The sequence below is a fragment of the Olea europaea genome, unplaced genomic scaffold (assembly GCF_002742605.1).
Source record: "Olea europaea var. sylvestris unplaced genomic scaffold, O_europaea_v1 scaffold1019, whole genome shotgun sequence".
NCBI classification, from domain to species: Eukaryota; Viridiplantae; Streptophyta; class Magnoliopsida; order Lamiales; family Oleaceae; genus Olea; species Olea europaea.
The window spans coordinates 425,214-450,311 of NW_019227515.1; the positions used below are offsets into that span (position 1 = coordinate 425,214).

At 32.6% G+C, this 25,098-nt stretch overlaps 2 protein-coding genes, 1 non-coding gene and 1 pseudogene across 3 annotated transcripts; 3 read left to right on the plus strand and 1 right to left on the minus strand.

Moving 5' to 3' along the window:
- Positions 1-10,203: 10,203 nt before the first annotated feature.
- On the plus strand, positions 10,204-10,836 carry LOC111372629 (MADS-box protein EJ2-like). Its single transcript, XM_022995010.1, has 3 exons — positions 10,204-10,472; positions 10,586-10,715; positions 10,804-10,836. The coding sequence occupies exons 1-3, from the start codon at positions 10,204-10,206 to the stop codon at positions 10,834-10,836; spliced, it is 432 nt and encodes a 143-aa protein (XP_022850778.1).
- A 129-nt stretch (positions 10,837-10,965) lies between these two features.
- Positions 10,966-11,865, plus strand: LOC111372620 (transcription factor MYB59-like). Its single transcript, XM_022995002.1, has 3 exons — positions 10,966-11,106; positions 11,218-11,347; positions 11,432-11,865. Exons 1-3 carry the CDS (start codon positions 10,977-10,979, stop codon positions 11,754-11,756), a joined length of 585 nt encoding a protein of 194 aa, XP_022850770.1. The 5' UTR covers positions 10,966-10,976; the 3' UTR covers positions 11,757-11,865.
- Positions 11,866-12,352: 487 nt separating this feature from the next.
- On the minus strand, positions 12,353-12,426 carry TRNAI-AAU. Its single transcript has one exon. It is a non-coding gene; the product is annotated as a tRNA-Ile (tRNA).
- A 3,734-nt stretch (positions 12,427-16,160) lies between these two features.
- LOC111372646 lies at positions 16,161-22,805 on the plus strand (annotated as a pseudogene).
- Positions 22,806-25,098: the final 2,293 nt, after the last annotated feature.

Sequence of the window (25,098 nt, forward strand, 5' to 3'; positions counted from 1 at the left end):
AGTTGACTCCACTCCTCATCGATCCATTCTCCCGTCTCTCCATCACAATTGTCGCCAAAAATTCCTCGTCGGTAGCGTTCACGACGTTGCACTGTAGCAGCGACGCTCTAAAGACCGACGTTGCTGCAAGAAGACCGACATCACTATAGGACCGCGACGGAGATGTTATTTTTTGCCAAAGAACGCCACTGTTGCGCGACTTCTGCCCAGGAACACCGTATGCAAGTGGCGCTGTTGCACTTCAACACGTCACCAAAACCACACGACCATTTATTGAGAACTATCCCATACACTTCTGGCAGGAGCACCGAGCTCGGGATCACAAATAATATTATCACCTTTAGGTGGTTTTGGTGACGTTGTAGGGATGACGGTGTGGTGATAGTGGTGCGGTGGATCTAGGTAGGATGGCGGAGGTGGTGATGGTAGCGACAGTGCTTGGGTTGGCAGTGATTATTGTGGTTATGCTGTGTTGGAGATGAAGGGCTAGTGGTAGTGTCGATGGCATGGTTGAATTGTTGGTGGTGCAAGTGCTAGCAGTGATGGTAAATTGGTGCTTGGTTTCAATGGTGTCGACAGTGTTTGTGACCAATTATATAGGTTGTTCGGTTGCTGTCATCGCAGTGGCGATTTTCGTGGTGTGTGTTGGTTTGTTTTTGTCGGGAGGTCGTGGTTTTCATGGTGGTAGTGGTGGTTGTGATGGTGTTATGGCCGAGATAACCAAGTATTATGGTGGATCGAGATCGATTGTTTGGCGTCTGTGATCAACTATTTGGTCCCCTCTGACTGTATTAATCCGCAACTTTAAAATTCAATTTTTTTGTAACTAAAAAAGTAATCTTTGACCATCAAATTTAAAAATATGTAATCTGTGACCTATAATTTTTTAAATTTTTGACCATTCGTAACATATAATTTTTTGATCTATGACCTCGAAATGATCTGTGATGTATCAAAATTTTGATTTGTGACCTTGAAAAAATCTGTAACCAATTAATTTGATTTTATCATCATTATTTGATAAATATTTTTAATTAATTAGTTAAAACCTAATTTTTGCATTAATAAAACTTGTAACTTGAATTTTGCGTTATGCATAGCAGAAACTTGATTTGTGAACTCTTCTCATGAAGATTTTGCCCAATAGACATGCTACTTTTAAATTTAAAAATAATAAGCCCTTGTTTGATATCCATTCTTCTCAAAGTACATCTTTTTCTCTTTTTTTTTTAATTACACATTATTTAATAAAATTATATTACACGTAAAACCAAAATTCTTCCTAATTTCTTAACTACATATTCTTCATCAATTAACTATTTCAAAATACAATGAAAATAGAAAACAAACAGCCTTTAATTATGAAAGCGATTATTCTATTTCATTTTAGTGGATAACAAGTTGGAGTAATTCATAACAACATCATCGATTACACTTTCAATTCGGAGCGGGCCAGTTTAAACTTCTTCCCGTCTCCATTATTGTATATGGAATTTTTCTATTCAAAATATTAAAATATACTCCAAAATGATAATTTCAGATCGATTCCATTTATAAAATGGCGAGTCTCATTCAATAAAGAGATGGCAAGGGAAACAATAAATGGAAAATTATTTAACTTTGGTTATTAGTAAATAGAATCTTATTTTGGGGAAAAAAAATGTGGTGTGACCATTGAAATTTGTGCTGGTAATAAACCTTTTTTTAACCTTTCTAAATTGTGTCATGCGCAAAACACGAGTCTACATAATAGAGGAAACACATGGAAGCGGATGGAAAGGATCATTTAAGCAATGAATGTCGATCTGAGATGCAAATGTCAAATTTGAAGCGTCGGTATGATCATCACAAGGAGGATAACGTCAATTTATTCTTATAATTGTAATGACTATAACTTAATAAGTTTTTGTTTGAAACTCGAATGAAAATTTGGAGATTTTTTTGAAATTATGAAGCTGCTAACTATGATATGATCAGAGAAAAAGATGAAGGTTTTAGCTTCTTCAGAGGTTAGAAACAAATGGGAATGAAACTAAAATAAATTTAACTAGTTTAATTCAAAAATTAAAAACAGAAAAAAAATACGGTAAAGATCCTTATTATCACTTCAATTTGGCCCTTGTGTTCTGTGAGCCTATTTTAGAATGGATTTGCGCATTATATGTGGGCTATTTGGTTGCCAACAGGTTGGTCCCTGTTTTCGTAAGACTCGTGCCTTCTGTTCATATTTTTGCCGATAAATTCGTATGTGCCCTATTATTTAAAAAGAATTTACATTTTTTATTACGTAATGGAAATTAACTATAAGTACTAACTTATAGTTAAATGAGTTACACTATTTTACCAGATTGATTTTATCAGAATTGTGCCAAATTTTTCAATTTCTATAAAGTCTAAACATATGTCTTCATAATCTTCATAAAATTCTTCTAAAAAATTTAATTTTTCTATTTCTTCATTTTCTATTAATTGACATTCTCTTTCTTTACTACACTCACATTCTTCTTTGCACAAAGTGTAAACTTTTGTAATTGCATATAATCTTTACTTATTATTATACTACCATTATCTTTTAGCAAGAAACTTAATTATATACAGTGAATTTTGTTGAAGATTTCAAACTACTTAATATTTCAAAAATGGTGGGGCAATATAGAGATTGAGATGCACACAAGATGAACAACCAGCAGCAAAGCATCTTCAAAGGCATGAAATAAAGGGTATGTTCGGTAGTGATTTTGAGAATTGATTTTTTGACCGTTAAGAGAATCCCCCACTTATTCAAAATCTATTTTAATCACATAATCAAATATCAATACTTATGCATAAAATTAGATATCTTTCGCTTTAAATCTATTCATAGTTTAAATCTCATAAAGTATTATCAGAATTACAGGTGGCTAATGTGCCTTGAACCAATTATTCTTCGTGACAATACCGATGAAATCACACACACAAGTGTTATACTTTTCACTAGTTCTTCTAACTCGCTTAGTGCTAATATGATCTTGCACTAATCCTATTTCATTGAACTTTTAAAGAGAGAAAACTCCAACTCTCTAATGAAGCGGCACCACCTCGAAGTTCAAATAGGTGAAGTTCTTCCAGTATGTTTGTTATTTTTATAGATACGTGTACTCCATACTGAACTTTATTAAGAGTTTATTTTAACTCATCCCTCTAACAGTAACAACTAACACTATTTTCAAAAGATAATATTAGATATATTTAACAGTGTTGAATCCATCCACTTATCTAATAACTTGTTGTTACCTCTTGAACCTCTATATACTAGTTTAGTATATTTTGGTGAGATTGCTGTTATTGGTGGATCTATTTGAGGAGTTTTAATCCCATTTTACTTGATGTTGATCTCACTAACTCTTTTGTGAGAGGTTTCGTAAATGGATCAGTTAAATTCTCACTAAACTTAACAAATGTAAGAGAAATTACTCCATGTTTGATTAATTTCCTTACATACTCGTGTCTTAAACTCATGTGTCTAGACTTTCCATTGTATATTTCGTTATATGCTCGAGCTAGGGTGGCTTGACTATCACAAAAGATAGATATAGAAGAAATATCCTTTATATCTAAAGGTATTTCATATAATAAATCTCTTAGATACTCAGCTTCTTTCCCAGTTTCGGCCAATGCTACAAACTCCGATTTCATTGTTGAATGAGTAATACAAGTTTGTTTCTTATACTTCCAAGAAACTGCACCACCTCCAAGAGTGAATATCCAACATGAAGTAGATTTATTTTCTCTCGCACTCGATATCCAACTTGCGTCGGTATATCCTTCCAAGATTTTAGGATATTTCGTATATTGTAGCCCAAGATTTTTGATTTTCTTTAGGTAACTAAGAATCCTACCGATGGCTTTCCAATGTTCTGAACTTGGATTGCTAGTAAACCACTTAGTTTACTTACAACAAATGCTACATCAAGTCTTGTACATTGTGATGCGTACATAAGACTTCCAATTGCACTTGCGTATTCCATTTGTGCAATTGCTCTACCTTCATTTTTTTTATCAATTTAACATTTGGATCTATAGGAGTGTTAGCCTCCTTACCATTCAAATGTTTGAATTTGTTTATCACACTCTCAACATAGTGTGATTGGCTTAATGTAAAATCCCCCACCATCCCTTTTAACTTTGATACCAAGGATAGTATCAACTTCTCTAAAATCCTTCATTTTGAAAGTAGAGGATAGAAACAATTTTATTTCTTTGATCCTGTCTATATTATTGTTAATGATTAGCATATCATCAACATATAGATATACTAACATGAATATATTTTCATTCACTTTCGTGTAGAGGCATTTATCTACTGAATTGTGAGTAAATTTATTTGACATTATTTTAGAGTCAAATTTCTCATCCCACTTTTTGGGAGCTTGCTTTAGTCCATATAAGGATTTAATTAATTTGCATACTTTATGTTCATTTTCCGGTAGAACGAACCCTTCTGATTATTCCATATAGACATCTTCTTAGAGATCTCCATTTAGGAACGCCGTCTTGACATCCATTTGATGAACATGTAGATTATAAATGGATGCTAACGTAAATAAGATCCTGATTGAGGTTATCCTGGCTACGGGTACATACGTATCAAAGTAATCAATTCCTTCTCTTTGACGATATCCTTTAACCACTAATCTAGCTTTGTAGGTATTAAGTGATCCATCGGAATTGTATTTCTTCCTAAATACCCACTTACAACCAATAGCCTTAGATCCTACTGGCAAGTCAACTATTTTCCAAGTGTTATTTGAAATAATAGAATCCATTTCGTTGTTTATGGCTTCTTTCCAGAACATGCAATCTCTAGATTGCACCGCTTCATTATAAGTCTTAGGATCACTTTCCACTTGAAGAGCAAAGGGAATTGTTCTTACAACATCCTTCATATCTCCTTCTACTAAGTAAAAAGAAAGAAGTCGGGGATCTATTACATCTGATCCCAAGTTCTTTTCTTTTCTAGTTCTTTTACTTCTTCGAGGTTCAATTTCAACATCCTCTATGGATGTCTCTTCTGGTGTGCTTCTAAAGATTAAAATATCATTATCATTAATTTTAGATTTTCTAGCTACCAACATTCTCGAAGAATTCCACATCTCTTAATTCTATTATAACATCTGTTTCTAGATTTAATAATTTATAGGCTTTGCTATTGAGAGCATATCCCAGAAAAGCACACTTGATACCTCTAGGACCTAACTTTGTTCTCTTAGGATCCATATTCTTACAATATACAAGGCACCTGAAATTTTATTCTTTTTCATAGGAATCCTATTTATTATATGGCAAGCACTAAGTAAGGCTTCACCCCCTAAATTAAAGGGTAATTCAGAATTTAACAATATTACATTTATCATTTTTAAAAGAGTTCTATTCTTTCTTTCTGCTAATCCATTTTGTTCCCGTGTTCTAGGTGCAGAAGATTGATGTATTATTCCATTTTGTTCACAAAATATGTTAAATTCATTAGAAAAATATTCCCTACCTCTATCACTTCTTAAAGTCTTTAATTTTCTTCCTAATTGATTTTCAACTTCAATCTTATAAGTCTTAAAGGCACTCAAGGCTTCATCCTTATGTTTTAATAAGTACACATAGGTTTATCTAAAACAATCATCAATAAAAGTAATAAAATATCTATTACCGCCTCTAGTTAACATTCCATTCCATTCAATTCACATATGTCAGAATGAACAAGTTCAAGTAATCTTGTTATTCTTACTACGCTATGAAATGTCTTCTTAATCATTTTTTATTTAACACATGTTTCACATTTTTCCAAGTTGTCAATTTCACATTGTATTAATCCACATTTAATCATTCTTTTCATAGTATTAACTCCTATATGTGCTAATCTACCATGCCATAAATTAAATGAATCAGTAACATACGTAAAATATTTAACTTTATTTGAGTTATCCTCAATAGTATATAGTTTGACCATTCTTTCGATGGAATAACCCTTTCCAACAAAATGCACATTATGGGTTAATACAAGCTTTCCAGATTCAAAACCAGATTTAATTCCAGGTTTTTCCAAGAGTACACCACTTGCTAAGTTTTTATTCATTTTCGGTACATGTAAGATATTTGTCAAAGCGATCTTCTTTCCCGAAGAGAAAATGAGTTCCACATTTTCTTTGCCAATCACTTTTGATATTCCTTCATTTTCCATTTATATCACTTGATTGTCTTCAATGTCATGATAGGTTTTGAAGAAAGACTTATCATAACATACATGAATTGTAGCGCATATATCGTACCACCAACCTGGAACTTTGCATTGATTTCGCTCACCGTGGCGATAATCTCATCAACGGAATTCACTTGTCCTTCTTTCTTTTGTTGTTTCCTATGTCTACAATCCTTGGCATAGTGTCCCGATTTTTCACAAACATAGGAAGGTCCTCTGGCCTTGTTTTTGAACTTTCCTTGATCCTTTCTAGGACCAAGAAATTTTCCTTTCTTTTTAAATTTGTTGAAGTTGTCCACGGCATTAGCCTTTGAAGAGCCTTCATAAGAATTTTCAATCTTATCTCTTGCCCTTGATTCTTCCTCAATACGAAAATGTTTTGTATATCTTCCAAAAAAAATCTTCGAAATTGTGAAGAATCTTCTTCCTATATCATTTCCAATAACCAGGAAATTTAGCAATATTTGCTCCCACTTTCAATTTGTTTACAATTATTTGTAACTCATGTACTTGAGGCAATAATGGTATATTATCCAAAAATTTGAAATCAAAATTGTAACGACCCGGACCTCTCGCCCAAGCCGTTAACTTTACGTACTGTCCGCTTTGGGTGGGCGTTGCACACACTTATCCCTCACGGCTTTCTTTCGCGTTCCCCAGGATTCGAACTCTTGACCTCTACATAAGAAAGATTTAAGTTGAATCCTGGTACCAATTGGACAACTTGCCGGGTCACCGAACTTTAAAATTCATCCAAATCATCACTAAACTTTGTAAAAAGTTTTCACAGAGTCACTGAACTTTGCAAAAGATTTTCACGAAGTTACTGAACTTTAAAAATTATCTCATTCATTACTAAACTTTGCAAAAACTTTCCCAATAGTCATTGAGCTCAGTGACCCCTGGAAAAATTTTTGCAAAGTTCGATGATCCCGTGCAAATCTTTTGACAAGTTCAGTGATGGGTGGAGTGATTTTTAAAATTTAGTGATCATGTGTAAACCTTTTACAAAGTTTAGTGATAACTTGGGTGATTTTTAAAGTTTAATGACTTGCTGAAAACTTTTTACAAAGTTCAGTAACCATTTGGATTATTAACCCTAGGATTTTATATAAGCGATAAAGCTCAAATCAGTGGGAAAAAGCATATTAAAAAAATGATTTTGTGGAATAACGCTATGGATTAAGTGGTTGATATCTTAATAAAATCAAATTCTAGTATGGTTTTGGAATTTTTTGAGATGTTTTCTCGTTTGAGAAGATTTGGAATTGGATGGAAAGGTGGAAAGTGAAAAGGCACAGATTTAGGGATTATGCACAAATTTAGTGAATTGGGATGCTTTTACCTTTTGATTTTATTGTAATAATATAGTATTTGTGGCGAAAAAAGTTGTAAAGTAATATTGGAATATTAATTAAATGATAATTAGGAGGCGTAATTTCCACGTGTTTTTATAGTGTTTCATAATATGCTCTCTATCTATGTCATTCAAGTTGGGCTTCTTGGCCAATTTCATTTTTGGACGTTAGCTTTTTATATTAAGGAAATTATGCCTGGCATTGTATATTTCATATTAAAGATGTTGGCTTTCTTTTTCTAAAATACATTGTCTAGCTGGCAGCTGAAAACACCATTGACCAGCAACACCCCCACCTTCACCGACATCTCCGACACCACGTTTCAGCCTTCAACTGCCATCGTTGTCCACCACCATCTCGCTAAAAATTTGGATTAGACTACCACCATCTACCTCCACACATTTCGTCGCGGATTGAGATCACTACCATAAACCATAACCTAAAATTTTTGTATGGTTTGAAATTGAAATTTAATTTTTTTTTTTTTTTTTAATTTGGGCAATAGAGTGCAAAAATTGCAAATTAAAAAAACCAATATGTAGTATAATTTCTACTTAATGGTTATTTTAATTTGGGCCCACCTTGCTTGTAACAGCTTTATCTTATGATTTGGGGGGATTTAGCTTTTAGACTTATTCTTTAGTTAAAGTCAGTGATGTTCAAACTTAACCAACCCCCAACTTTAGCTCCTGAAGAGACCAAGATAGATTAGGCTGCAAAACCTTTCGATACAATGGGACAAGTAAACTAAGCAAGACCTAAAGTGAAAGAGTCTGGACCAAGAGATTTTCCCCTGGAAAGGGTAACAAGCAAGAAAATGGAGGGCGCACTTCACGGAATTAGTAAGGCGATTGAATATATAGAATGCAAGGAAGCTGCTACAGTACTTAAGACCCTAAAACACAACTAATAGTCTGACAACATATGGAGGAATCCTCTCGGTCAACGAAAACATCAATCTATGAAAGGTTTAGACATTTCTCAAACAAAAGATAATGCTTGATAGGTAAGTATGTTGAGGTTGTCTTACATCGATTGTGGAAGAGTTGGTGGTCAGTTTATAAGTGTAAGAGAAAGTCTTACCTTTTGAGCTAGCTTTTGGGACTAAGAAGACTCAACACCACCCAACACTAAATATCAAAACCCAGGTTATCAACAAGTCTTGGGTCCATCAATCATGGAAGATGTGGGCTTGTATGAGAGGGAGAAGGGTTTGGTCTCACTCATGGCCCGTTGCATGAGGGGAAGAGGGTCTAGTCTCGCGTAGGCTAGATATGTGAGGGAGAGATGGGTCTAGTCTCTTGCAAAGCTTGATGTGTGAGGAGGAGATTGTCGAAATTATCCCACATTAATTGTGGAAGGAGTTGAAGGTCAATTTCTAAGTGTAAGGAAAAGTATCACATTTTGAGCTAGCTTTTGAGGTTGGCAAGACCCAATATCACTCAACAAAGTATGCTTTCTTTTGGAACCCTAGTTGTAATTTCCTTGCATTCNCTTTTGCTCGGCTCAGGCTCGAAAAAAGCCCGTTTCATTTTATTTGAGCCTTGAGTTTCGACTCGCGAGTCGACTCGACTCAACTATTTGACATCCCTACATCAGGCTTGTATTTTAGACCACCGTTTTATTTTCTTGATTTGTTGATTTGTGCGATCCTACTATCAAGTGTGATGAAAAGAATGATACGAGCAAGTGAGAGGTCATTTTCATTATGTTCAAATAAAACATATAAGATAATGCTCTTGTTTGAGCCCCATTTTTTTGGAAAAATTCATTTTTTAACTATGTTTTGACATCATTTCAATCACATATTTTTTAGTAAAATAATATTACACACAAATCCAAAACTTTTCTTCATTTTTTAACCATACATTTTTTATCAATACACTAATCAAAAATTTATTCTTCCCCAAAAAATGGGGCTAGGGCAATATTTGAATAAATAAATAAATTTGATTATGTACAATTTTCTCGAGACCACTATTTCCAAATTAATTGGACAATAATACTTTACTTGAACTTTGTCAAACAAATTAATTTACATAATGGTAAAAGAGTAAAGATGCGTAACCCACAGATCAACCGACACGTGTATCCATTTTTAAGATTGATGACGGCTATGTGATATTTTCTGATGGACATTGCATTAAGACATAATCGACCACCACGCTTCTTCTAATAAGTGCGTTTCTTTTACCGCCATAGAGATTTTCAGAGCGTGTAATTCACGTGCGACATCTTGAACAGAAAAACACGCGTTTATTACAATGCTTAAAACACTAGACAAATTTGAAACTCCAACCCTAAGTTTTTGATATCTGATCTGAAATTGCACATGCCAAATCCTGAGGTTCTTAGAGAGAACCCAAAATCTGGAACAACAAAGAAGTCCACAATTTGCACATATATACATTCAGTTCTTCAGTATATAAACTAATGTTTTCTGGTTTTTCTCTTAACACTTTACAGGGCTTTCAAGATTTCAACTTTTTAGGTTAGCAAAAAATTGTTTAAAGAGCAAGAGAAAGAGGTCCGACGGAAGAAAGGGGGAGTAAAGACTCGTATGTTTAGATACATATATAGATACATAGTGTTAAAAATATAAGTGGAAGAGAGATCATGGGCAGGGGGAGAGTGGAATTGAAGAGGATTGAGAACAAGATTAATCGGCAGGTGACATTTGCGAAACGAAGAAATGGGTTGCTCAAGAAAGCCTACGAACTCTCTGTTCTGTGTGATGCCGAGGTTGCGCTTGTCATCTTTTCTAACCGCGGGAAGCTCTACGAGTTCTGCAGCACCTCCAAGTATTTTATTTTATTTTTTTATCTTAAACCTAATAATAGTTATATGAGACTACAGTATAATATATTGACCCTATTCTATGATATGTATTTTATTTGTAATTTCTTTATATGTTTGTCCACGCGTCCACGAGTTGACTCCACTCCTCATCGATCCATTCTTCTTTTACATATTTTATTATTCCCATTACCCAATTTAGCATCATGAAGGTTCTTAATGCTTTAAATTATATAAAGGATCTAAAACATCAATCACAAGTTTTTGCTTTAATTAATCTAACATTGCATGATATTAATGTGGAAATATTTATCCTTGTGCTTCATATTATGGTAAAAAGGGTTTTGTAGCAACACTTGTTTACTTTCTATTGGACTTGACTTTTCCAAATGAATAATATGATTACATTTGGTATATTAGTCTAAGATTGTAGGCATAATTAAGTTTGGTTAAGTCAATTATATCAACTTAATTAATGGCTTAAAAAGGACATTGAAATTGACAAAATAAGAAGATATATACAATATATAAGAAAGTTTGCTTATGGGTTTTGTCATAAAAATTTAAAGCAAAAAAAAAAAAAAAAGGTTGAAATGGAGAGTTGGGGTGCTTCAGAAAAAGAGTGGAGAAAAGGACCTTGGACTCCTGAAGAAGATAAGCTGCTTGCAGAATATGTGAGTCAAAATGGTGAAGGGAGATGGAGTTCTGTAGCTAGGTTTGCAGGTATGTGTAAAAAGACTCATTTTTCGAGTTCTTTTTCGACTCTTGATTGTTGCTTGATTACCTATTTCGCTTCCTTTAACTTATATATATTATTTTTTTGTATATATTCAGGGTTGAATAGGAATGCAAAGAGTTGTAGGCTAAGATGGGTGAACTACTTGAGGCCTGGACTAAAAAGAGGCCACATAACACCTCAAGAGGAAGGAATTATTATTGAACTTCATGCCCTTTGGGGAAACAAGTAAGCATACTATTTCTTTATCTTCTGATATGGATCGACTTCAAATTTATTGAGAACAAAACATTATTGTTCTGTCATCGACAGATGGTCGACTATAGCAAGATACTTGCCTGGAAGAACGGATAACGAGATAAAAAATTACTGGAGAACTCATTTCAAGAGGAGAAGAAAGACATCTGAAAAGCAAGAAAGGAGAAAAATTATTTTACAAGCACAAGAAACACAAAAAGAAGAAACTTATGAGGAGAAGGTGGAAGCCATAAGCAACGGAAGTTTACTTTTCGAGGCAAATGAGAAACACGTAATGGAGTTGGAGAATGAAATGTTACCTACCATGTACGAGGATTTCGTGTTCTGTCAACATACTATCCCAAATGATAGTTATTTATGGGGAGGGTTGTGGAACTGACAGTTGAATAATTGCAGTAAAATGGCTACTGCTAATTCTTGTGAGCCTGATGCCATTAACATGAATAGTAATAGTGGAGGATATATTTACTGAGGAATGTTTAATATTATCAAGCACATGTGCATGTAGTTTATTTCTCTATTTAATATAATTTTATATATATATCAGAGTCAATTTAAATAGTTTAAAAAATAGAGTGTTGTAATTCGTGACTTATTAAATGCAATCAATGGATTTTAACAATAAACTCTCTATTTTAAAAAGTTAAAATAAAGAGTTTCTTGAAACTTAATTTTTACCATTAACTTTTTAAAATAAAAAATATTTTTATTTAGAGAATATCTTGAAAATGCTCTTAGAACTTATATGAGTTTGAGAATTGAGAGGCTCTAAGAACTCGTGCAATGTTACTATAAATAATTATTGAGAGCCCGAAAAAAAAAAAAAAAAAAAGAAGGATGAATATTAACAATATTTGAAATTTTAGGGAAATAATTGACAAAGGTGTAAAAAAGAGGACACATGCGCAATTAAGTTGAAGTTCTTTTGCTGCATTAAATAATCTTCAGACTGAAAAGAAGAAATTTTAGAAAAAATGGCCCATGCAGGTCTCGAACCTGCGACCTTCGCGTTATTAGCACGACGCTCTAACCAACTGAGCTAATAGGCCGTAGTAGGAAGGTTGGAATTTTTTATCATTTTGTTAATAAACTTTGAAATGTACCATTAGGCATTAGCAAGCAATTTTGGTCAACACTGACCACTTAACAGATAAAGCTGGAAAATTTATTTCCATTATGCTATTAGAATGATGGAGATTCATTTCACATTGAACTAAATTCATTTTTTGTACTTCGCCTCTCTTCAATTTTTATTTTTGTCAAAATTCATTTTCAACCACACTTTTTCTCATAAAATAATTTTACACATAAATTTAATTTTTATTTTTATTTTTTAACCATACATTCTTCAAAAAATCATTATTCTAAAACACATTTCTCCCAAAAAAATAGATCTCAAACAGGGGCTTAGTTTTCAAAACTTGTTTATTATTGAATACCTAATATTTAACAATGTGTGAAGAATGTAAGACAAATCATTGAACGCAAATTCTGAACTTAGATAATAATTTGAGAAGATACATTTTGTTTCATTTGATAATTATATATTATTTGAAAGCTATCTTAAGGCTTCAATTTTGTACACTATTTGTATATTTAACATAATAAATTGGACTGCACTTGAAACGATAAAAGAAGATAGAGAATTAAACATACAGTTCAATACGACATACCAAACTTGCATTAAAGTTGAGACGTGGATGGCCAATACCATCTAATGTTATTAGGTTTCAAGTGAAAAATAACTCGAGAAACTAATGAGAGAGATTCTCGCAACCAACTTAAATTTCAAAAAATATTAAATTTCAAAAAATATTAAATTTCAAAAACTAATGACACTAACCACCGATATTATTGATTTTTATATTTTATTTAAATAGACTTTAATTTCAAGAATATTGTGCATAATGTAATTTTTAGAGAAAAATGGGTGAAAGTGAAAGTGAAATCAGAAGATCGGTAGTAGAATCTTAAGTAATTCTCTCAGAACTGCTAACAAGCCTCTATAGCCGTACATTGATATCATCAAGGGGCATGCCTAACACACTATTAGCATAGTCCGTTGTGCTATATGTATATAATTGTTCACATTCATATGATTAAATTAAAATTACTTCAACTAAAAAAATAATAATAATAAAAGAACTTCATCATTCTCTTTTTACACTTTACTTGTATGTAAACCATTATATAGTTATGTATAAGTAGCATCATTCTAGTATGGATTTGCAAAATGAATTATGTCATTTAATTTGTTGACTATCGATACTAATCGTGACTTGTAACATTAATTGTAACTAAACTTTTATCTTAGACCCAACTTGTTTTGATGTAAACGAGTTTGATTGAACACAAAATGAATGAATCTAAAATTTAAAATTACATTTCGTATTATCTCATTTAAATATTTAAATTACTGGAGTACGTAATTATTTTCATAGTACACTCGTAGTCGTAGTTGAAATTGACTCTGCATCGTGTCGAAGCAACTTGGGCGAAATAGTTATGTTCGTACCTTGATATGAGTGGAGAAAGCACTTTTAAATGTGACCGCCGACAAAACAATTGGGAGGTTGGGCTTAGTTGCTTTTGAATGTCATTCGATCAAACAGTGCCCATCACGATTTCACTATGCAAAACATGTCAACATCTATGCCATTTTTCTCCACTCAAAAACTAAAAAAAAAATAAAAAAAATAGAATTAAACTAGTTTGTCAAAATAATTTGACATGCTGCTTGACATCTTTTCATATATGCTAGAATCCAAGCAGTGACCATATGAATTAAAAAAAACAAAAAATTCTGTCCCCCTCTCCCCATTGTGAGGGGGCTATCAAGAAACGTGTCAAACTCTTCCTAACAGCTGAGCAAGGTTGAACAAAATATTATAATATCGTTGACAATTTATAGAATTGTTACATATGCTCGTGGAATAAAAGTTCAACAATGCTACATGTACAATTGGGGTTAACAACTCTGGTTGACAATCATACACATGGAAGGGGGCTCACGCTAAATAAAAAATCGTGGACTCCCCTCCTATGAGTACGATGTCAACTGGAGTTGTCAATCCCGATTGTACAACTAAAATAATTCATAAACGTTTCCATTTGTGAATTAGACTCACTAATTTTTTTCTGCATACAATAATCTCATTTTAGTTGATATTTTTAAAAATAGCGCGATTGACTTTAATTTTTGCCTTAGTTGTCACCCATTTTTCTTTATTGCAACTTATTCTCGTGTTGTTTGTCCTCTCCCACCCTCTCTATTATTCGAAAGCATCTTAAAGGTTCCTAATCTTTTACTCAAAATTTTGGATGCTCCTGAGTGGGATGGGAAGGATGACCAGAAAGTGTAGCAAGTGGGGCACATTGGTAGTTGGCGTCAAAAAGGTGGAGGGGGGGGGGGATTTGGGGTGGGGGGGGGGGGGGGTGTTGAATAAGAAAAAGACAATTAACGTGTTATGATGCTGAAATTTGATAACGGTAGTGAATTTCAATTCAAATCCCTCTTATCATTCATCATTCGTCCTTTTATATAGGATGATGGACTCAAACATGCCACCATGTTCATGTTAAGCTACAATTTTTCAACATAAGATTGCGCGCCATCCATAATTTGATTGATTGGTAAGTTTGTCTGTGGCAAGATCATAGCGGTTCTTAAACATCAGGCTAGAGATGCCAATTGTGCTGGCTTGGTCCGAAAAAAGCCTGAGCCGGCTCTGTTGAAGGCTTAGGTATAGCCCCATTTTGAGGTTCCTGGCTTAGCCCGAGCCAACCTGTGTAGCTCGCCAGTTCGGGACTTATTTAAAAAAGAAAAGTAAAAAAAAAAAAAAAAGGCAGCTAGCGGTTGCCTTAAAATAAGGCAACAATAAAATAAGGCAGCTAGCAGCTGCCCTATTAATTATTTAAAAAAAAAAAAAGAGGGAAAAAATCGAGTCGGCTCGGCTCGGGCTCGGCTCGCTAAGGTTCAAGCCAAAAGCTCGAGTTAGGCCTTTTTTTTCGTTGAGCTTTTGCTCGGCTCAGGCTCGAAAAAAGCCCGTTTCATTTTATTTGAGCCTTGAGTTTCGACTCGCGAGTCGACTCGACTCAATTATTTGACATCCCTACATCAGGCTTGTATTTTAGACCACCATTTTATTTTCTTGATTTGTTGATTTGTGCGATCCTACTATCAAGTGTGATGAAAAGAATGATACGAGCAAGTGAGAGGTCATTTTCATTATGTTCAAATAAAACATATAAGATAATGCTCTTGTTTGAACCCCATTTTTTTGGAAAAATTCATTTTTCAACTATGTTTTGACATCATTTCAATAACATATTTTTTAGTAAAATAATATTACACACAAATCCAAAACTTTTCCTCATTTTTTAACCATACATTTTTTATCAATACACTAATCAAAAATTTATTCTTCCCCAAAAAATGGGGCTAGAGCAATATTTGAATAAATAAATAAATTTGATTATGTACAATTTTCTCGAGACCACTATTTCCAAATTAATTGGACAATAATACTTTACTTGAACTTTGTCAAACAAATTAATTTACATAATGGTAAAAGAGTAAAGATGCGTAACCCACAGATCAACCGACACGTGTATCCATTTTTAAGATTGATGACGGCTATGGGATATTTTCTGATGGACATTGCATTAAGACATAATCGACCACCACGCTTCTTCTAATAAGTACGTTTCTTTTACCGCCATAGAGATTTTCAGAGCGTGTAATTCACGTGCGACATCTTGAACAGAAAAACACGCGTTTATTACAATGCTTAAAACACTAGACAAATTTGAAACTCCAACCCTAAGTTTTTGATATCTGATCTGAAATTGCACATGCCAAATCCTGAGGTTCTTAGAGAGAACCCAAAATATGGAACAACAAAGAAGTCCACAATTTGCACATATATACATTCAGTTCTTCAGTATATAAACTAATGTTTTCTGGTTTTTCTCTTAACACTTTACAGGGCTTTCAAGATTTCAACTTTTTAGGTTAGCAAAAAATTGTTTAAAGAGCAAGAGAAAGAGGTCCGACGGAAGAAAGGGGGAGTAAAGACTCGTATGTTTAGATACATATATAGATACATAGTGTTAAAAATATAAGTGGGAGAGAGATCATGGGCAGGGGGAGAGTGGAATTGAAGAGGATTGAGAACAAGATTAATCGGCAGGTGACATTTGCGAAACGAAGAAATGGGTTGCTCAAGAAAGCCTACGAACTCTCTGTTCTGTGTGATGCCGAGGTTGCGCTTGTCATCTTTTCTAACCGCGGGAAGCTCTACGAGTTCTGCAGCACCTCCAAGTATTTTATTTTATTTTTTTATCTTAAACCTAATAATAGTTATATGAGACTACAGTATAATATATTGACCCTATTCTATGATATGTATTTTATTTGTAATTTCTTTATATGTTTGTTGTTTTCCTTCTATGAAATTGTCCAAGATTTCCATTTTTTGTTCTTGTTTTCCTGGTCAGTTTGATCAGTAAATATTAAATTTTTCATGGTCTATATATTTATATTTTGAGATAATTCTTAATTACTAAATATTGCAAAAGTAAAAAGATGGATTCTTATCTTCTAATTTTGGGTCTAGTAGTAAGATAAGTTTTTTCTTTCTTTGTTTTGTTTCCCTGGTCTGAAATTGCTCATATTACTGATAGGTGAGTGGCAATTTTTGTCCATCTATGATCTGTATGTTCTGAGAAATACACGTCATATTTTTCGCAGAGCCTTGCTTTTACCTAGTTTCAAGCCTGATCCATCTTCCTTTTTTACTTTTTTTTTTTTAAAATTTACAAAAAGCACGACGTTTGCTTTCTAGGGCTTCTATAAAGCTAATTAAACAAAAAAAAAAGCTATAGGGGATTTAACTGGCCTGATGGGGCACATCACGCGATTTACCTCCCTCACAAAACTTTAAAGACGGGACGGTGGACCCTTAAAGTTGGGGTTCAACCTTTTATTTTTAAAACAAAAAAAAGGTCGCAGGTTTCAGTCTAACAAAAACTGACATCGGAGATTGATCAGATATTGCAGGGCATCATAAATTTGTTGTATATCTTGACATGACATAACTTCTGAGTACTTCAATTGTTGATTGAAGTCTAAAAACTAAACAGATTTGACATTTGTTTGATTCTTGAAATATGCTTGAAGTTTATTAATAAAGAAATGCATGTTTTGTTCCTAATCTTTGACAAGGTAAATCTTATATTTTACAGAATTTTAGCTTATATTTTCAAATTAAATGATGAGTATTAGGTAACATTTAATCATATGTACACATTAATTTTAATGGTAGGTGTGTGTTAAAATTGTATTTATTTTTCAATCTCTTAATCGATTTGATATGCTAGTTATCGTAGAACGATTAAGATAATTCCTACTAATTTTGTATATGTTAAGAATCCATTTCTTTTTGTTTTGCTTGACGATCTTAAACCTCTATTATGTATAATTCTTTAAATATATTGAAATAATTTCAATCTAGTTCTTGTAAAATTGGAATTTGGGATATGAAGAGAAAAGTTTGACTTATCATCAATTTCATATGAACGAAGAAGAAACTTGTGGTTGTTGGATATGATATGACATATTACAAACTTATGGCCTGGGGAGAAGCCAAAGATCTTGGAGTGGTGTTTCTAATAACACTCCACATCACACCTAGTAAATGAATTTACTTGTCTATCAATCGTTTAACTTAAGTGAATCCTTATCTTTTTCGTTAATGTAGTTATATATATTTCTCTCATCAATACCTTGAATATTACTGCTACATCTTTCAGTAACGGCGTGGTTTTGAAGTCAAGAAGGGTAGAAATAATTTAACTAATCATGAATAATTTCTTTGTTTAAGAAAATTACCATTTTCAAGATATGGAAATATTCCATTTTCTTCGCAATGGAAATTGACATTTAAAATTTGTTGCATTATCACTTCTAATTTGTTCTCTATCTATCTCAATATTAATCCATTGTATCCTAGCTATTATTTGACACCCTTGTGTGCATAAGAAAGAAGAATTTAACCTTCATGTCGACTCATGATGTTATATCTATGTAGTTTACAGTTTTCACATTTCGATTTTACCAGCGTCATATATAGTCATGCCAATTCTACTATGTAATGTATTCTTTTTCTGTCTGATTGTTTCAGCATGCTCAAAACACTTGAAAGGTATCAGAAAATGAATTTAGCATGTAATGCCATGTATAGACTGGTGTCTAACACTAGTAAGGAAGAATTATCACTCAAAGATAAATAGTCTCCTATATATTATTTGTTTCAGAGACACAAGATAAATGTAGACAAAATTTCTCATGCAAATCATCCAGAGGCTTTCAAAAGCATACAAGAAGGTGGCAATAGTTCAGATTTCTAAGATTTATACTACTAAAATCATCAGACTTTTCTTTTCAGCTGCAACAATGATTTCATATATATATATATATATATATATATATATATATATATATGAAATCATTGTTGCAGCTGAAAAGAAAAGTCTGATGATTTTAGTAGTATAAATCTTAGAAATCTGAACTATTGCCACCTTCTTGTATGCTTTTGAAAGCCTCTGGATGATTTGCATGAGAAATTTTGTCTAGATTTATCTTGTGTCTCTGAAACAAATAGAATATAGGAGACTATTTATCTTTGAGTGATAATTCTTCCTTACTAGTGTTAGACACCAGTCTATACATGGCATTACATGCTAAATTTATTTAAATACTATGTCACATGATTCATTTAATTGAACATATAAAGTTTAACCATGTAAACCGACACTCTAGCACCATGCTAGATAGCATTATTATTTATCTTTTGTTGCTTCGTTTGCTTTAAAGTGCATGTTCTTCTAAGCTTAAAATTTTCGTGTAAGTTTTAAATTACATAACTTTTTTCAGATTGAAAATAATAAATTTCCTTTTTTATATAATAAGATAACATTATTCAAACATATTTGTAAACTTGTTTGATTTTTATTTTTTCAAAATCGCTTGTCCTTAAGCTCATTTACAACAACATATTCTTCTAATAAAAATAATTTTGACTCTTTAATTTTTCTCTACTTTTCAATCACATATTCTCCAAAAAAAAAAAAAAAAAAATCACTTTTGAAAAAATCACTTTTCAAAAAAATAAAAATCAAACAAGGACGAGTATCACAAAATTATCTGTTATTTATGGTGCCTAAGCAGAATGACATGATTGTTATCTAGCTTAGTTTTGTAACTCTTTTTGTAGGAAAGCAACTATCGGGAATATTTGAAACTGAAATCTAAATATGAGTCCCTACAACGATATCAAAGGTAAATTAACTTTACAGCTGTTGAACCACGTCAATTTTAAAGTATAATCTTTTCAGATTGAGTGGTTCAATGCAATTTTTGGACACAGAAAACACGTTGATAGTATATTGAATTACATTATTTTTTAAATGATGTGGTTCAAAAATTAGTATATCCTCGCTTACAAAGTAACACTGATATAAATTTTGCAAACTTCAAGTTTGCTTGAGGTGAGAATATATATGTGTGGAACAAGTACTATTTTTATCCTGAACTTTAATATGTTACAGACATGTTCTTGGGGATGAGTTAGGACCTCTAAATATCAATGATCTTGAGCATCTGGAGTATCAACTAGAGACATCCCTCAAGCATATTAGATCCACAAGGGTAAGCAAATTTCCATATATTCCAGTATGTGTTTTGCCAACTTATTACTCTTGTAAATACTTAAAATTTTCAGACCCTATACCTTTACAATATGATTGGTGTGGCGTTGTGTTTATTTATTTTTTGTTAAGATGAATCATATAGTACTCAATTGTACTAATGAAGAAAAATAGTTGAAGTTTTCCTTCTTTATAGCTTCAAATCACGTCTTTTATTGGATAGCAAACATAAAATAAAGTTCTCTGTTGCTATTACTCTTTGCCAACAGAATATTAGCAACCACAAATCTGTTGTTAATTTGGGGGTGGTTGATAATTACCAATGCATCTCGCCCTAGGTAAAGAATAAACATTTTACCAACGAATTTTTTCGTTGATAAAGAGTAAATATTTTACCAACAAAATTTCCGTTGGTAAAAATCTTAATCATTATCAACCAACTTTTCATCTTAATAACAGCAATTTCGTTAGTAATATAAACCACTCTTTACTCAAGGAAAATCCGTAGGTAAAAGGTTGATACAGTTTTTAGAAAAAAAACAGTTGAATTATATCACCTATGAAAATGTTGTTGTAAATGGTACGTATATTAAACAATAACATTAGGCATGGAATATTCGTTGGTAATTATTTGTAGGTAAAATGCTGATTTTTAGTAGTGATTTGAAAAAAGTAAATTGGAATTCTCTCTCTCTCTCTCTCTCTCTCTCTCTCTCTCTCTATATATATATATATATATATATATAATGTTCCTGTAAGATTTCTTTTCTCAATTTTTCACAAATAATGTTTTCGCGTGTAAAATTTCCCTTATTGGTATCAAAGCAACCATTTCTGCATGGATTTGAAGAAAAGATAATTCTGGTAAACTTTTCCACTAATTTTATATTTATTTACAGACACAGGTTATGCTCGATCAACTTTCTGATCTTCAAGCCAAGGTATCTATACCTAGTTTCGACTAATATTCCTTTTAGTTCAAAGTATACTATGTCTAACAAGCTCAATCGGTATTACAGGAAAAGATGATGGTCGAGACTAATACGGCTCTGGAGAGGAAGGTAAATTAGTGAACTTGTTGGATTTGAATTCTCTTCTCGTCTGACATTAAAAATGATTGAAGGGTTAAGGGAAACAATGTATTATAATGTCGTTTAGTCATTTGCCTATATTCACACTCACACAACGAGTGAGAAAATATACATGTTTACTTCCGTACAACTATCGTGAAGTTTAATTACCGTCATTGTGTTGAGCCAGTTTGCTATTGCTTTTGGTGATGTAATTCACTAATTCCCAACAAGAACTTAATGTGGTACTCGATTCTATTCATTCTTCACTGATTTGCTTCCATGTCAATCAAACTGATCATTGACCAAAGTGCCAGTTTTTGAAGAATTCTTTACCTTGCATACATGATAATATGACCATTTTTAGGATGTCTGGGCTACAGTTTTCGAGTAAATATAACTCAATGGAGAAGAAGAGATGGATGGAATTTCGTCCTACAATCTTAAAGATCTCTTAAAAACTTCTGCACTATAATATGCATTAGTTACCTTCTGTTTGAGAGAGGAAGCCTTACTATTCACCGAAATGAGTTTTGGGATTTTGGATTTACGTACAAAATATTTTATTGCGAGAATACATAATTGAAATGAGTTTGAGAAAAAGGAGTTTTGAAATAATAGTAGACAAACAGGGGCAAATTTAGTCTTCATTGATCTGGTACTGTTATATTTTTTATGCTTTTCAGCTGGAAGAAATTTATGTTGCAAATCATGCGCAGCAATCCTGGGGTGTTGGTGAGCAAAGCTGTGCATATGGGCAGCAGCATCCTCAATCTCAGGCCTTTTTCCAACCTTTGGAATGCAATTCTACTTTGCAAATTGGGTAATGTTTATGAAATTTCTTTTCCCAGATAAAAATGGCTTTCAAATCACTTGGAGTTAGCTGGTATATAAAAATCTTAAGGGCCTGTTTGAAGTAGATTATTTAGAATAGATTTTCGTGTGATATTTTTGGAGGATGTTTAGTTAAGGAGGAGGGAGAATTTATGGGTTCACGCTAAATTACTTTACTGAGAAAATGTGTGATTGAAATTTTTTTTTTTTAAAAATGAGTTTAAGAATGAGGGGCAAACATGGGCTTAATTATCTCGACCTAAACAACCCCATTTACCACCATACTTTTTAATTGTGCTTGTCGTATCCATTGAAGTTTATACCATAGAAGCGGACGTTCCCAGATATCTCGCTGTTTGAAAGGGTTTAATTTCCCTTTGTTTGGAATGAACTCACAAGCCTCGACCTCGCTCATAATCCAAGTTTAAGCAAAAAGTAAATGACTTATTTTTCTGATTCTTATACTGATACAGATACAGTAATCCTGGAAGTTCAAGCCAAATGACTGCTATCAATACAGATGTTCAGAATGTGAATGGCTTGCTCCCAGGTTGGATGCTATAAATTTACGATTCAAGAATCCTCATGCTTTCACCATTTGGCTGAGTGCTGATGACAATATTTGGGTGAATCTTTCTGTTATATCTATTGCGCATTAATTACTAATCATAAAATGCAGCTGTAAGACTTCACTTTGGAGTACTATAAAACATTTACTCATCGACTTAATTGTAATGAAGTGTATCTTTCTGGTTTTTCTGTGTAGCCATTTGTAGTATTTGCTTGCATTCTAGAATTGAATAGCTCTTCCATTCTCTGCTAAAGTTAATAATGTGCCTAATACACTAACATGAAACTATTGGTAAGTATTATGGTAAAGCTTTCCAGTTGCCTTAGGACGATTAAAGTAATGGGAAGTGCTACATGTACTTAATAGTCTACATAATGGTGTCTATAATCACACATGATACTGGATCCAGAATTCAAATTTCACACTTGCACTTCAACAACCGGATGATTGCCACATCACATTATGCACACCATTATGTGCAATAATTATGTATAAGTGGAATTTTCCTAAAGTAATTTGTGTCTAAACTCATGAAAAAAAAACTCAAATGATGTATAAAAAATACGTGTAACTAGAATCGACATAAACATTGGCCCTCCACTGTTTCAGCGTCCACTTTTCCCTCCTTATATGTAAGTAGTTAGGGTCTGTTTAACATGACTTTTTTGAAAAGTCAAAAAATTGCTTTTGAAATTAAAAGTTGATTTTAAACATGTTTGAGTAATTTTATGAAAGTGATTTATCTAGCTATAAGAGGTTTTAAAGGTATTAGCTCTAAATTTCCAAGAGGACTGGACCTTATTAAAAAAACGGATGTGTAAAATTTTGCTTAGAGAGTAAAGACATTTCCTTTTGAAATTTTTTGAATAAATAAATATGGACTTATTTACTAATTTTTATGCGTGAAAATTATAGGAACTAAGTGTTTTCAAGATCTCAATTCATAATTAAGAGTTACGATTTTTTTTTTTCAAAAATCAGATATAATTAAAATTTTAAATATTTATAATTATAATTCCATCTTCTCTCCAACCGTTCATCTATACCTTTTTTCAGTTTTGTCGTCAAAAAAATCGTGTGATGTTTGTAGTTGTGGTTTTCGATGATAAGCGCCACTGCTGGTTTTCTAGTGAGCTTTCACTTTGCGTACGAGGCACTATTCAGATATTGTGGTGTAGGTAGATCTGTTGGGGTGCTTTTTTGGGGTATGTTTGCGCAACCAATGTAATTTTTTGGGGATTTTTTTTGTTGGCGTTGGTGGTGGATCTTGGCGCTGGTTTGGTTGATCTGGTGCTATTGATGATGGTGAGGTGGTACTATCAAACGGTTGTGGTGTAGGTTGTGTTGGTTGTTGTGATCGTGATTGTGGCGGCAGTTGGCAAGAAAAATATTTGTGACTAATAAATGTGTAGATTGTATGATTAAATAATGTATGATTTAAAAAATGTGACTGTGACTTATAATTTGTTAAGTTGTGTTCGAGAAATAATTTGTGACCAATGAATTTGATAATTTGTCATTGTTATATAAATTGTGACTTATAAAATTTGTGATATGTAATCGATAAATGAATTGAAACCTATAAAATTTAAAATTTCAGGACTGATGAATGAATTTTTATCTATAAAATTTTTAATTTGTGATCGAAAAAAATTTGTGACTAATAAAATTTGTGATCAAGAAATAATTTGTAAACAATTAATTCAATAATTTTGTGATCAAATTGTATTGAATTGTGACTGAATATTTAATTTAAAAATATAATTTTAATTAGTTATTTTATAAATAAATTTAATAATATCTGATTTTTGAAATTTTGAAATTTATTTCTTAGTTTTGAAATGGGTGTTAAACTCTTGGATGTGAGATTTTCCCATTTTTTTGTATTGACTTGGAGCTGGGCCGCAACCCATTTATTTTCTTAATGAAGATTAGTCCAGCACCAAAATCCTGTTGGCCTTTGTATCGTGGGTTGTTGGGCTGGGCCTTATGATCAGACAATATAGATATAGAGACAGGATTAATCCACTCTCAAAATCCAATAAATGAAAACTGATAGGCAAATGAGGATTTAGCTCCTTGATTGGTAGTTAAATCATATTTTAATAAATATTGATGAAATGTGTGATAAAAAATTTGTGGGTCTCATAAAATGTACAGTTAAAATTAATTATTGACTTACACTTTAATTAAAATCTTAATTTTAATTTGCACAAGAATTTGAGATTTATATAATCAATAAACTAAGGTTTTGTTGTTATCGACCATGGAATTCGACATAAGCAACGAGAAATATATACAAATAAAGCAGGATTAAGGGGGGAGGTCTTTCTTCTTTTTGTTGTTGCTTGAATATTTTATATTCAATTGAATATAATCGATTTTCGACGGAATGAAAAAGACATATATGGTAGAATCGTAACCATAGAATACGACACTAATCAAAATGCATACATTTGTCTCATACAAAACAAGCACTACACATAGAATAGTCCATTTATACATAGCAGTAAAGAACCGTTGTCCAAGAGGATGCA